A 14605-nucleotide genomic window follows, 5' to 3' on the forward strand; every position below is an offset into this window, starting at 1 on the left:
GGACGTGCCAATTTCCCCCTCCTCGGGGAACGCAAAGGCAAGACATCGCCTGAAGCCACTACTGCGGGGCGTGAGTCGTTTGCCAATTGTCGCCCCTGCCCTTTCCGCCTCCGGGGGCGGCCAGGCTCTGTTCCGCTCTAGGCCTCTCCCGGACTTCTCTCTGTGGTGGCGCTGAGCCTCTCTAGCCGGCGCTCGCCGTCCTCTCAGTGGTAGCACGAGGACTAACCGGGAGGCGGGGAACCGCGCTGGCCTGGTGGGCGCTGGCGTCCTGCTCGAACCTGGCGGAGGACCGCTCAAGCTAAGGTGGAACGGGACCCGGGGAGGGGCAGGGGCATGGAGACGGGCCCCTTGGTGGGGAGGTCCCCGAGGAGAGGTGGAAACGAGGCCCGTACACTCGAAGGAGGTTTCCAGCTCCTGGCCTGGGCCTCCCTCACCGCAACCCCAGCTGAGCCGCGGCCCCCTGGGTCAAAGTTTAACGCACCCCTGGGCGGGTTGTCGCCTCTCTTCGGGAGGCCCAGAGCCTCAAAGCCACCCTGTATGCCTCTTACAGCTCCCTATTTATGTTTTTAATTTTTTAAATCAGGATCCTCTCCGTCCTAGTCTTTTGGTTGAGAACGGAAGCTGAGTTATATATTATATCCCTCCTGAGCCTCCGTGAACGCAGTGAAGGCTCGTTGGATGTGTCTGGTGGATTGGATGGTTTTGATAGAAGGGCAGTAATGCCCGTAACCACCACAGAGTTGGGGTGGAAATGATTGTAAGGTCCTGGGGACCTAGTCATACAGATTTGAAGAGATTCAGCCTTCTTGGTGTGAGATTCTGGCAGTTTCTGAACACATGTTCATTCAAAAGACTAAGTGTCGACTAAGTACCAGTATGGTGGTAGAGAAGCCCTAACTGGAAACAAGACCCAGGATTCCTTTCCTTCACAGAGTTTTATACGTAATGGAAGAGACTAACCAATAAAAGCAAGCGATGAGTGATAGAAAAAGGGAAGCCTTTGAAGTTATTATTTTAGATTGGTGATGTAGAAATAACACAATATAGCTCTTATCTTCCAATAGCCGAGAGATAGAGAAAAAGTTTCAATGCGCTATGAAAAGGTTGTGCATATACAGAGCAATAAGGACCTTTAACAATAGTACGCATATTTGGGTAAAGCTTTACCAGATAGGTGATGACATTGATGGGGTCTTGAAAGACAGCTAAGCTAGCATCACCTGGCACAGAAAGGGAGGACAAGAAGGGAGGACAATAAAGGCATCAAGTGTAAGAGCTTTGTAGGTAGTGTTGTGTGGCCTGGAATATGCAGTGCTTGGAACCTTACTAGAATCCGGAGTTTATTTTGTAGAAAGGGGAAGGTTTTGTTTTGTTTTATTTTGAGACAAAGTCTCAAGATGTCACCCAGGGTAGAGATTGCCCTGGTGTCTTAGCTCACAGCAACCTCCAACTCCGGCTCAAGCGAAATTCTTGCCTCAGTTTTTTATTTTTATTTTTATTTTTTTAGTAGAAACAGGGTCTCAGTTTTGCTCAGGCTGGTCTCAAACTCATGAGCTTAAGAAATCTACCTGCCTCAGCTCCCAGAGTGCTCGAATTATAGGCATGAGCCACCATACCTAGCCAAAGGGGGAGAGTTTTTCAACTGAATGGTTAGAGTTAATTTTCACAATTACTTACTATCCGTGGTGTTCTTAAGTATGGTTTGGCAGTTTCAGCCACAAAAAGAATAAGGTAGAATGAAGAGAGCTTGGTCTGGAAATACTTTCTCAGTGTTGAAAACGCCCTTTGACATAGGGGCAAATTGCAAATGGCGTTTGGAAACCACAAAGTTTGTTAAATGGTTCGAAGAGTGGCTTGAAAGTACCCAGGACAGAGCATTTAAAAATGTGAGGGAGCGCGTTAGGTGAGCCTAGAGTAAACTATTAGGAACTAAGTAAGAGGAATTTTTCCTTTAAATGAAAGTAGGATGTTTTTTCAAAAATTTATTCAGCACATGCTTCATTAATGTCAGGCACTGTACTAGCTAGTTGTAAGCTTCAGTTTCTATATCTGTAAGTGGGAATGGTATGTTTCTTAGGGTTGTTATGAAGATTGGTGAGATAAAGTTACCCTTAGCCCTGTACCTGGCACTTACTAACTACTGGCACTTTAACCAAATCTTTTAAATGGTAACTGTATTTTTGTTTTAAATTCTCTTTACCATTGTTATTGGGCCTAGGTCTTGGGGACTGAGACTGTCATCGTGGGCCTTGCAGGTAATGCCTATTCACATGATATAGGCAGGTAATATTTGAAGATAATGGGTGCAAAAAATTTACAATTACAAAATACCTGACTTCTGTAGGTGTGTTTGTCCATAACTAAGACTGCTGATTTGGGGTAGTAAGAAGAAATTATTTTAAGAGATAATACAGGCTTGGCGCCTGTGGCTCAAGTGGCTAAGGCGCCAGCCACATACACCTAAGGTGGCAGGTTCGAATCCAGCCTGGGCCTGCCAAAACAACAATGACAGCTGCAATCAAAAAATAGCCAGGCATTGTGGCAGATGCCTGTGGTCCCAGCTACTTAGGAGGCTGAGGCAGGAGACTCGCTTGAGCCCAGGAGTTAGAGGTTGCTGTGAGCTGTGATCTCATGGCACTCTACCCAGGGCCCCAAAGACCCGGTCTCTGAAAAAAAAAAAAAAAAAAAGATAATGCAGGTAAATGTCTAGTAAATTGTAAAACCCTATTATCAAAATTATCAAAATTGTAAAACCCTATTTATCAAAACCCTATTTTTCATGGAATGTTTCATGAAAACATTTTTTCATGTTTTTCATAAAAGAAAGACCTATGAGTTGACAAAAAAAATTAAGTAAAATTCTTATTTGGTTAAATTGCTCTTAGACTATTTTTCCAGCTAATTAGGAGACTAGTAACAAAGTAAAAAAGGTGTATTTAAGGGAAATCAACCTATTGAAACGTACGTTGACACATTGGGAATAGAGAGTACCCGATTAATCCGCCACTCCCTCTGTTACTGTTTTGTTAGTGGCTCTTGGCTACTTTGCTTTTTTTGCATTCTTTTAAAACGATGCTGTTCTACTTAAGACACCTGTACAAAGTCTGTGATAATGTCCTGCCAGGGTGTACAATCTTTTTCTTTCTCTGCCACACATTGAAAGCATAAAAGAGTTGTCTGAGCCACACATTAAATACACAAACCCTAATGAAAGCTGATTAATCGAAAAACGGTCTGGGCATACTTTTTATGATATCTGCCACCATGGATAAGCAAAAAACATCCTCCCCAAATCCTCATGGAGTCTGTGGGCTGCAGGTTGGACACTCTTAGACCTTGCCTTGTTATGGGAGTCTTGCAGGCATCATGTCCTTGTATGAGTTGCTCCATCTTCCTCAGTTTGTCTAACCTACTTACTTTATAGTTTCAGAATGGGTAGCAAGAGATACATTTAGAGCTTATTTAAAACCCAGGTGTAAAGCTGAATAATTGCTGGAGCTGGCAGAATTATGGCAAGCAAATATTTTTCCTATCCAAAGTAGTAGAATGGATCTAATCTATTCTGCATTTATTTCGTTCTCTTGACTCCTGTTACTTCTGTGAAAATACTAAATGTTAGTCTTAGAATCACAAAATATGTTGAGGAAAGAACCTTTCCCAGAGAGAAATTAAAATGAGACAGCAATCAGCTACTTCCTCCTCAACTCCCCTGAAGCTATATGTATTCATCTCTTGAAACTGCTGGCTGTTGTCACAATTAGCTGTAAATTAACCTAACAAATGCAGCATCTGACTCTAACAGTATGGGTAGCCAATCACTAATCAGTGTTACATCTGTAAACCAAAAAGAAATCTTGAGAGAGAATTTTATATTAGTCCACTCCTTGTCTCCCTTTTTTGCCTTCAAAGCCTGCTTGTAACAAAAGCCTGTGGCATCTCATAGCTAAAGTTACTTGGGTCTGAGTTCTGGGTAGCTGTCCTCACTTTGACTCAAAGACTTTGTATTTTGTGCCTCACCTTTGTCTGTTTAAGTCTATAATACTGTGATAAGGCACTAAAGTAAAGTGATGGCAATCCTAAGGAGAAGGTTTGAAATTCAGAATTTTTTCTAAAGTGTCAGATTAAAAATGAATCTGGCCTTCGTAAGGACCTTATTCTGGGCTTTAAAGGATTTTGCAGTGGGGAACACTGACCAAAAGATCTACAAGCCTTTGAAGGGAGTAAACTATGCTAGAAAGAATAGATGTGAGGATGTGGGATGTAAGGGTGTCTAATCTGATAGTAGATCAGAGAGTGTTTTACCCTCCAGCCTGTTCTCTGGAGGGGCTGGTTGGTCACCACCTGTAGCCAAGAGTTGGCCAAAGGTGGGGAGTTGTGGGAAGGAGAGAAACTTTGCAGGTGTGTCCAACCTGTGGCCCATGGGCCACCTGTTGATTTTGTGAGGACTTTTTTTGCTTATCTGTGGTGGCAGATTACACGAATAGTGTACAGGAACCTTTGTTTTTGCTAATCAGCTTTTGTTAGTGTTTGTGTATTTAATCTGTGGCCTATCACAACTCTTCCAGTGTGCAGCAGAGAAAAAGGTTGGATGGTCAGCAAACATTTTGTTCCAGTTGATAAGTAGGGACAAGCAATTCAGCAAATCATAAATTTATAAATGAAACAGAAGGCTCTGGTCATAGGTAAACTAGGGGATAGGCATCCTTGAGTCTTAATCTAAGTCAAGGGGAAGGAAAGGTGGAAGGATTTCTTTAAGAACCCTGGAGCAAAGGCCTCAGGTGAAATTTAGCTTGTTAAAAGGTATTTTGCTGTCTGACATTGACATTAAAAGTAGTATATAAGGCTCAGCACCTGCACCTGTAGCCAATGGCTAGGGCACCAGCCTCATACACAGGAGCTGGCAGGTTTGAATCCGGCCGCGGCCTGCCACACAACATTGACAACTACAACCAAAAAAATACCTTGGCATTGTGGCAGGTGCCTGTGGTCCCAGCTACTGGGAGGCTGAGGCAAGAGACGTACTTGAGCCCAAGAGTTTGAGGTTGCTGTGAGCTGTGACACCACGGCACTCTAGCAAGGGTGACAGCTTGAGATTCTGTCTCCAAAAAAAAAAAAAGTATATAAACATCTGTATGAGAAGGCCTCTGGGCCTGGCACAGTGGCTTACACCTGTCGCTTTGGGGAGACCAAGGAGGATTGCTTGAGGCCAGGAATTTGAGGTTGCCCTGAGCTGTGAGGAGGCTACTGCACTCCAACCCAGGTGAAAGTCTTAAGACCCAGCACCACCTCCCCCCACCCCAATAAATAAATAATAAAGCTTTAGGAATCCCATTGGCTCCATTCAGTAATTATGTAAGTAGAAGTATTTATAACTATCACTAGGTATAGTTTTGAAAATACTTAAACCTAGATTTCATTTGTATCATGGTACATCTTTCTAAGGTTAGGGTGGATAAAAACTCCAGAATTATGAGGTATGAATGAACAAATTTAAGATTCTTTGTTTTTTTATTAGTTTGCTTATCATATAAGAAGTAGGACTTCTTCCCCCCCCCCCATTTTCTATGAGAACACTACGTATTTTGCTAATCAAAATGGTTAGCTGGAACAAATTAACCTTTCCCTATGTTAAAAGATTATTTTCCACAAAAGGAGACAGGGGAGTAAAATCATACATTACACAGAAAACAAACATGTTGAAGATTTTTATTTAACTTACTAACAAGGGAACTGCTAAGATGTTTATAACCAGTTTAAATGACAATAAAAAGTATAGACCTTTTTATGGAGCAGGAATATTGAAATAAATGTGAGAATGGAGGAAAAACTGGCTTCTTCCACAGTAGGGCAGGATAATTCCTTGAATCTCTACCAGGTAGAATTTATAGAAACACAGACAAAAGTGCAATGCCTGTGGTTCAGTGGGTAGGGTGCTGGCCCCCATATACTGAGGGTGGCGGGTTCAAACTCAGCCCTGGCCAAACTGCAACAACAACAACAAAAAATAGCCTGGCGTTGTGGCCAGTGCCTGTAGTCTCAGCTCCTCGGGAAGCTGAGTCAAGAGAATCACTTAAGCCCAGGAGTTGGAGGTTGCTATGAACTGTTGGACGCCTCAGCACTTTGCTGAGGGTGATAAAGTAAGACGCTGTCTACCAAAAAAAAAGAAAAAAAATACAAAAATTATTTTGCATTGTTGCTAGTTATCTACATTTGACAGTTATAAAATAACACAAAAGGGATAAAAGACTCAGTCGCCCCTTGTAATCAGAATATGAAAACCTAGAAGGCTGTGCTTTCTTTATTTTTTGAGACAGTCTTACTCTATCACGCTCAGTAGAGTGCTGTGACGTCACAGCTCACAGCAACCTCCAACTGTTGGGCTTAAGCGATTCTCTTGCCTCAGTCTCCCAAATAGCTGGGACTACAGACACCCGCCACAACACCCAGCTATTTTTTGTTGCAGTTGCCACTGCTATTTTAGTGAACCTGCCACCTTCAGTATATGGGGCTTGTGCCCTGCCCACTGAGCCCCGGGCACTGCCCCAGGCTGTGCTTTCAACAGCACATTTTTCTATCAAAGTCGGTATTTTTCTCTGTCCCTATTTTATCAAATTTAAAAATTCCTCCCCCGCCATAATCTCCCCTAGTGTTGGACTTACTGGAAGGCAAGTACATGTGTGTTTTTCTACTTAATGTATTTGAAGTTTAGAAGATGCTTGTTGAATTTTTTTAATTATCTGAAGCAGTTCTTCTCAAACTGTCATTTGCTTACAGATCACCTGGGCATCTTAATTTTTAAATGCACATCCTGATTCAGTGGGTCTAGGGCTGATAATGACCCTACATTTTCACTAGGGTTCCAGCTGATGCCAGTGCTGTTTCGTAGATAGCAAATAGTGATTCATTTCTGACTCTATTAGTTAAGGAAGGGGAAAGATGAATTATTAAGGAAGAAAATAGCACTGTACTGTAGGTGAGGGGAAAAACATGAAGCTGCTGGACTGTCACTTGAAGAAAATAGGTATTAATTTTAGGCCACATTGCCAGAACACAAATCAAAATGAGCAGTAACAGTTGCTAGGAAACAGATCCAGAGAGCTCTGTAGCAAAACTTTAGCTTAGACAAGGACAGAAAAAACCAGAAATGAGGACATAAGGAATATAACAGAGGAGGAGCGACCAGAAGGTATAACCTTTAGGGTAACTAAAGGGTAAAAATTTATTATGGCTATAAAGATAAGGTTTCTAAAAGAAATTCCCTAAGTCACAGAATGTTTTTCCTATCAAATATTATCAGGGCAGCTCAAGTTTTGAATACTAAGAAACAACTTTATGATTAAAAAAATCATTATAGATTAGTGGCTATAAGATAGTAGTAGTTTGCTGCAAATATAATGAATCTGTGGTGTTGTTAATAATATATTACATGTAAGAGATTTGTATAAGGTGCTGAAGGATGGTTGATCTAGTTTCTCTATATTGACTTAAAATCAGAGCCAGAGTTGTGTCACATGTTTGATTGTTTTATAATCTTATTTCTGGCCTCTTCCTTTTCTTTTTCCCCCTCCTTTGTTAATCCTAATCTAGTTTTCTGTTTAAAGAAAAATCTGATTATACAAGCCATTTTCTCAGCTAAGAGTAGGCCCTATATTTTAAATTTTGAAAGTTGATTGAAACAATAAAGGAACTTAATAAATAACACTGTTTAAAATTCAGTTTTGAATTTATTTATGATTTTTTTTAACTTTCTAAATTTAGTATTTTGACTTAAAACAGATGTATAGCTATTGACCTCTTTTTTTTTTTTTTTTTTAGACAGAGTCTTAAGCTGTTGCCTGGGTAGAGTGCCATGGCATCATAGCTCTTAGCAACCTTCAACTCTTGGGCTGAAGTGATACTCTTGCTTCAGTTTTTCTATTTTTAGTAGAGACAAGGTCTTGCTTTTGCTTAGGTTGGCCTGGAACTCTGAGCTCAAGCAATCCACAGGCCTCAGCCTCCTAGAGTGCTAGGATTACAGGCATGAGCCAGGACTCCCCAACCCCATTGACCATTTTTTGTTACTTGGGTCTTTTCTTTGTATGTGGTTTTACTGATTATAGTTTCTACTGAAACCACATCAGAAGCATTTAAAATTTCAAACCAGTTCTTTGTTGTTTTTAATGAGGAGCAAAGCTTCAAAACCACAAAATTGTAGAATCCTAGATTTCATAATACCTCCCTACCACCCATTTTTTCAGTGGATCATATCTTAACAGTTTTTTCCTAGTGACTTGGATTTGTTGCATCTTTTCTTATAAATTCAACTTAGAAAAAAAAAATGCAACTTAGTTGTTTTTTTTTTTCCCTTTGCATTTTTGGCCTGGCCAGGCATGAGCCTGCCACCCCACCCCCACCCCCATAATATGGGACCCCCTCCTGGAGCCACAGGCACTACCCTCAACTTAGTTTTTTAATTTGCTTTGAAAAGTTGTCATAAAAAATTTCAAATAGGAAGTATAGAAAATAGTGAGGCATGTGTTTATATGCCACCATGCTTTTCTGTAATTCTATTTGAAAAAAAAATTTTTTCCTCAGAAGTATCCACAGATTTGGCATCTTTTACTCTGGTATATATGGACTATATTTTAGTATATGTTAATGTTTACATCCATAAATCTTACATACCATTTTATGTGTTTAAAATTTTACATGAATGATAACACTGTATGTCCTTTGGCAGTTTTTTTCACTTCAGATTTGTCTTTTGAGGTTTATCAGTGCTGATTCCTATAATTCATGCAGTTTATTCATTTTAACTCTCTTATACAAGTCCCTTGAATGAGTAACCCATAATTTGTCTTTGACAATTAAGTTATTTCTCATCTTCTACTACCCAAAATAGTGAATACTGAAAGTTTTTGGAGAGATTTTTCTTAAGCATAGAAGTCTAAAACTGAAAGTGCTTGGTCCAGAGGTAGGTACTTCTTCAGTTTGCAAGAAACTACAAAACATTGTACAGCAGTTGGAGCAGTGTACATTCCTACCAAAGTGTAAGGGGCCTCTCAGAGTTGGCCCCATCTCAGCCAGCATTAGAATATTAGAGTTGTCAATTTTTTTCAAGCAAACGTTTGACAAATGGTATTTAATTTAGTTTCTTAGGAACTGTGAGGTAAGCACTTTGTATTAATTTATTAGCTTTAGTCTCTTTCTCTATGAATTGCCTATCTGTTTAGTTTTCCAGTGGGTTCTTAGTTATTTTCTAATTGATGCCTAGAAGTCAGGAAGTTTTTAAATATTTGGGATAATCTGATAACACCTTCATGTGTGATTTTTTTTTTCTGTTATGTAGAAATGTATGTAATTTTGACATAATGAAATGTATTAGTCTTTTTCTTGGATATGTGCTTTTTTCTTTGAAAACGTCTTCCCTATTCCCATAATACAAAATGTTCTTTACTTTCTCATTTTTACGTTTTTTTCTTTTCATATTTAATTCTTTAATCCATCTGTAATTGAGTTTTGTTTGTGCAAAAGAAATCCTGTCCTTTTTTCATTTGTTAGCTAATATTCTTTCCAGATTAATGTGTAATGTCCATTAATTATAGTACTACGTGTCATGCACCAAGCCCTCATCTATTCATGGTATCTATTTTGTACCAGTACCACCCTGTTTAATACTAATAGCTTCATAGTAAATCAGTATCTAAGTTTATTTTCCTTCGGGATTATCTTGACTTTCTAGGACCTTTACTCTTTTATTTAGACCAGTTTGCTAAATTCTAAGAGGGTGAGAGTAGAATAGTTGATGGAATTTTGATTGGAATAGCATTGAATTGATAGCTGAATTCCTGGAGGACTGACATGTTCACTGTAGTCAGTCTTCCCAGGATATATATAGCTATATTTATTTAGGGTATCATTGTTGTCTTTGTATTTGGTAATTTCCTCCATGAAACCTTTTGTAATATTTGTATATTTCATGAGGTATCTTAAAGTGTTTTTGGTTTCCAGCATTTCTTTTGAATTCTCTTACTAATTCTAATAGTTTGTTGACTGTCTCATATTTCTCTTGTAGATGCTTATTTTTGGATAATTTATTTCTTCCTTTCGAATCATTATGTGATCTTAAATAGAATCTGTGACAGCAGATTTTCTTGCATAGTTTTGACTTTACAGGGATCTGTCTTATAGTTGATTGAATATAATGGTTATTGTAGCCTTTTGGTGAATACCTTTCTGTTGCTCACTTGCTTTTAAATGGGTATTAAATTTAATCTAATGCTTTTTCAGTTTCTCCGATAGAAAAATTTGCATCAAAAGTCTGATTCCTGTAATATTTTCTAGGGTGATCAGCATATGACCTACTAAAGAGAGATCTCTAAACAAAATAAGTGGGAAAATTAGATGGAGCCAAGAATGATGGATCCGTGTTCAGTTGGAGTCCAGCTTCGTACCACAAATGAGTGCCACAAAACCTACTATACTCGTCACACAGGTTTCAAGACCTTGCAAGAATTGTCATCAAATGACATGCTCTTACTTCAACTTAGAACTGGAATGACACTTTCTGGGAACAATACAATTTGCTTTCATCATGTAAAAATTTACATTGACAGATTTGAGGATTTGCAGAAATCATGTTGTGACCCATTTAACATACACAAAAAACTAGCCAAAAAAAATTTGCATGTAATTGACTTAGATGATGCCACTTTTCTGAGTGCAAAATTTGGAAGACAACTTGTACCTGGTTGGAAGCTTTGTCCAAAATGTACACAGATAATTAATGGAAGTGTGGATGTTGATTCTGAGGACCGCCAGAGAAGAAAACCTGAATCAGATGTGTGTATCATAGTCATTTTTGCTACTATGTGACTTCTACAATGTGAAGTTTTATTTAACTCTAAAGAAATCATATTTACATAATAATTATACTTACTAGCATACATGGATTTAAAGTTGGGGAAGTAAAAGTAGATGGTATTTCTGAATATTTCCATATACCCAAGGTCAAGACTGAGTGATAAAGTAGGCCTGGGAAAGGAATGATACCATATGCCTGAGAATCCAGTGTACAACTTTTAGTGCTGAGGAATGAGGAGTGGCTTTTAGAACATTCTGGCAAAACCAAAATTTAGTTTCTTTACTAGTACCAAAGTAATCAGTGATACATGCCAGCCAGCAAGGGTCTTTATTTATAGCAGGAAGAATTCTCTTTTTTATGAAAGACATGGAAATAACTGCTCAGTAGCATCAGAGAAGAGACTAGCAACAATTGTTTTTCATTTAAATTTTTGTTTCTCCTTTAACACTATCCCATCCTAGTTTGAGTTTTTTTAAATGCTTGTGAGTTTGCTTTTACTTGCTGGGGTCAAGGCTAATTTTAGGACTCCCTGCAGTCAAGAAGCATACATTTGCATTGTGAAGTATTAAATATTTTATCCCTCTCTCCCTTGTTCACCTGCCTACGTGCAAATTATTTAACCACATCAGAGCAATTTAAGTTTTCATAAAGCAATCTTTCCTGTTGAACAAGGACAAGTATGTCAAGGGAGCAGTTTCTCCAAATTTTTACTGATCATTTTGTTATTCTTTCCACTGGAATATTTCTCAATTTTTTCCTTATTAGTAAACCAAATTGAAAATAATAATTAAAAATTTCAATTGTATATAGCATTTTCCTTTTATTGTCTCCTTCAGAGGCATATCTCCAGGACCCAGTGTTACCTGCAGCTTATATGAGAATACTTGCTGGTACTGTCACTCTAGATACCTTCACCTTATCTAGCCATTGCTCTTGTAGAAATGCCTTGTGCTCTTTGGTTTCCCCCCAAAATAAAAAATTTGAACCCATAAGGACAAAATTTTGTTTTATGGATGCATTTTTTAAAAAATTATAATTCAGAACTTGAAACAATATTTGCTTTTAAAAATATATAAAATACAGTAACAGAGCCTTTTCTGAAGGACCTGGGATTGTTATGTGTGATTGGGTTACACAGCAGTTTTCTGCTTTTCTATTATTCTGGCAACAGCCATTGCAGTTTTCACCATGCTTGTCATCCTCTGTTCCTGATATGCCAGAGACTAAACTAATGGCAGTGTTATTAATAAATCAACCAATAAGCTTTGGATATGGTTTGGGGCCATTCAATTTTATTACACTTGGGCTCTAAAATATTTTTTCTTTTTTATATGTTCCAGTTTAAAGAATAATCTGAATTAATGTTAAGTATAAGTTTTTTTATAGTCTGATGTCAAGATTTGAGATGATCATTTGTTTGCCTTTATTCAGGGAAGAACTGCTAAAGCTTTGAGGTCATTACAATTCACAAATCCAGGAAAGCAAACTGAATTTACTCCAGAAACTGGTAAAAGAGAAAAAAGAAGGCTTACCAAAAATACATCTGCTGGTTCAGACAGGTAACTATGTGTTCACTGAAGACTTAGGCTAACTGGCTGTGTCACATCTGTCTTGTCCCCATTTTTCTCTTAAATTTTGAATTTTCTGGGTAGAGGTTTTAGGATTCAATAATGTGAAATAAGTAAAAATCTCCGAAAGCCTTTCTTTTATTCATATAAAATAAAAACAACCCTTTTAACTCTAAAATTTGTTTTTGAGAAGGCAGTAGTGAAGTGAATAAGATCCTTTTGGCATGAGAGTTAAAATAATTGAAACATACGTCTTACAGTTAATTCGCTTTTTGGGAAAACATCAATATTATATACAGGCATACTTTGTTTTATCTTCACTTTATTATGCTTTTTAGATAGTTTTCTACAAATTGAAATTTTGTGGCAACCCTGTGTTGAACAAGTCTGTTGGTATATTTTTTCAACAGCACATGCTCACTTCGTATCTCTTTGTCATCCTTTGGTAATTCTTGTAATTTTTTTTCTTTTTATTATATCTGATATGGCAGCCTTTGGTATCTTTGATGTTACTGCTATTATAATTTGAGGGGCACTACCAACCACACACGTGAGACGACAGACTTAATTGAAATGTGGCGTGTGTTCTGAGTATTCTACTAACTGGCTGTTCTCTAGCCTCTCACCATTTCCTCCAGCCTTCCTAAATCAAAAGCTAAAAGAAGACATGTCAAAAGCCGTGAGGGGCCAAAAGCTAGGAGGCTTCCTCTACCAGATAGCCAACTAGTTAACAATGTAAAGGAAAAGTTTCTGAAGGAAATGAACAGTGCTCTTCCAATAAACACAAATGATAAGAAAGCAAAACAGGCTTACTGCTGAGATACAGAAGGGGTAAGTGGTCTGGATAGAGTGATCAGACCAGCTACAACATTCCCTTAAGCCAAAGTCTAATCTAGAGCAGGGCCTTAACTCTTCATTCTGCAAAGGCTTTGAGAGGTGAGGAAGTTGCAGGGAAAAAGTTTGAATCTAGCAGAAGTTGGTTCATAAGCTTCAAGGAAAGAAGCTCTGTTTATAAAATAAAAGTACATAGTGAAGCAGCTAGTAATCCAGTTTTGACACGTACCCTTGCATTGGAGGAGTTGCCTCTTAAAGGTGAACAAGTTTCTTGAGATGGAATCTACTCCTGATGAGGATGCTGTGAGCATTGTTGTAACAACAACAAAGGATTTAAAATATCCCATAAACATAGTTGATGAAGCAGCAGCAGGATTTGAGGATTGCCTTCAATTTTGAGAGTAGTTCTGTTGTGGGTAAAAATTCTATCAAATGGCATTGCTAATCAGTTGGCGGCCATCAACATCAAGGTTTTCCACCTGCAAAAAGATTACAACTCACTGAAAGCTCACATAATAGCATCTTTTTGCAATAGACTCATTAATTATGGCTTTTTTTAGACATAAGGGTATTGCATACTCAGATTACAGTATAGCATAAATGTAACTTTTGTATGCACTAGGAAATCAAAAAACTTCTATGACTGGATTTATTGTGATGTTTGCCTTACACAGTCTGTAACTGAACTTGAATATCTCTTGAGTCTGCCTGTAATTAGTAAATCTCTATTCTGTGAGTGGCAGAAAAGTAATACAGCCACTGACAGCATTTGAAAGAAGTCACATGACTGGTCACTGATCATGAAGCACATCTGTTACATACGTGACTTAATAATATCAGTCTCCTAATGGCATGGTTAGAATTTCAGTTATTGCAGTATATTAACTGTGACCAAGCTATTTACTGTAGAATATCACACATAGGACTTGTATATTTTTAAAATATTAAGTCTAGTTATATTTATAACCTGAGTATTTTCTAATGCAAGGTTGCTTTTTATTTTTTACACATCTGAAATAAAAATGCAGTTCTGGTACACTTAGCAGAAAGAATGAGAGAACAATATTGTTTTAGAATTTGACTCTTTAAAACAGATTTTAGTATAATCAGAATTATTTTTAAGTATAATCAGCATTTCTACGTATGCCATTCTATGTGTTAAAATTTAGCATTGAGTAATTTAAATATTTTTAGGCTGAATTTACTAGAGTCCATTAAAAAATGAGAAAAAGATTAATTGCAGGCTCGGCGCCTGTGGCTCAAGCGGCTAAGGCGCCAGCCACATACACCTAAGGTGGCGGGTTCAAATCCCCAGCCCGGGCCCACCAATCGCTTGGAGGTTGCTGTGAGCTGTGACGCC

General features: G+C 38.3%; 1 protein-coding gene across 1 annotated transcript in view; it reads left to right on the forward strand.

Annotated features, from left to right (window-relative positions):
* Window positions 1–231: 231 nt before the first annotated feature.
* ARL14EP (ADP ribosylation factor like GTPase 14 effector protein) overlaps window positions 232–14605 on the forward strand; it is a 15207-nt gene continuing 833 nt past the window's right edge. The window contains exons 1-3 of the mRNA XM_003781204.3: window positions 232–303; window positions 10324–10821; window positions 12275–12402. Coding sequence (XP_003781252.1) covers window positions 10384–10821; window positions 12275–12402 — 566 coding nt within the window. The 5' untranslated portion in view covers window positions 232–303; window positions 10324–10383. The remainder of the gene's footprint in view (window positions 304–10323; window positions 10822–12274; window positions 12403–14605) is intronic.

Source organism: Otolemur garnettii, unplaced genomic scaffold (genome assembly GCF_000181295.1).
Source record: "Otolemur garnettii isolate 467f Iridium unplaced genomic scaffold, OtoGar3 scaffold00001, whole genome shotgun sequence".
Classification (NCBI taxonomy): Eukaryota; Metazoa; Chordata; class Mammalia; order Primates; family Galagidae; genus Otolemur; species Otolemur garnettii.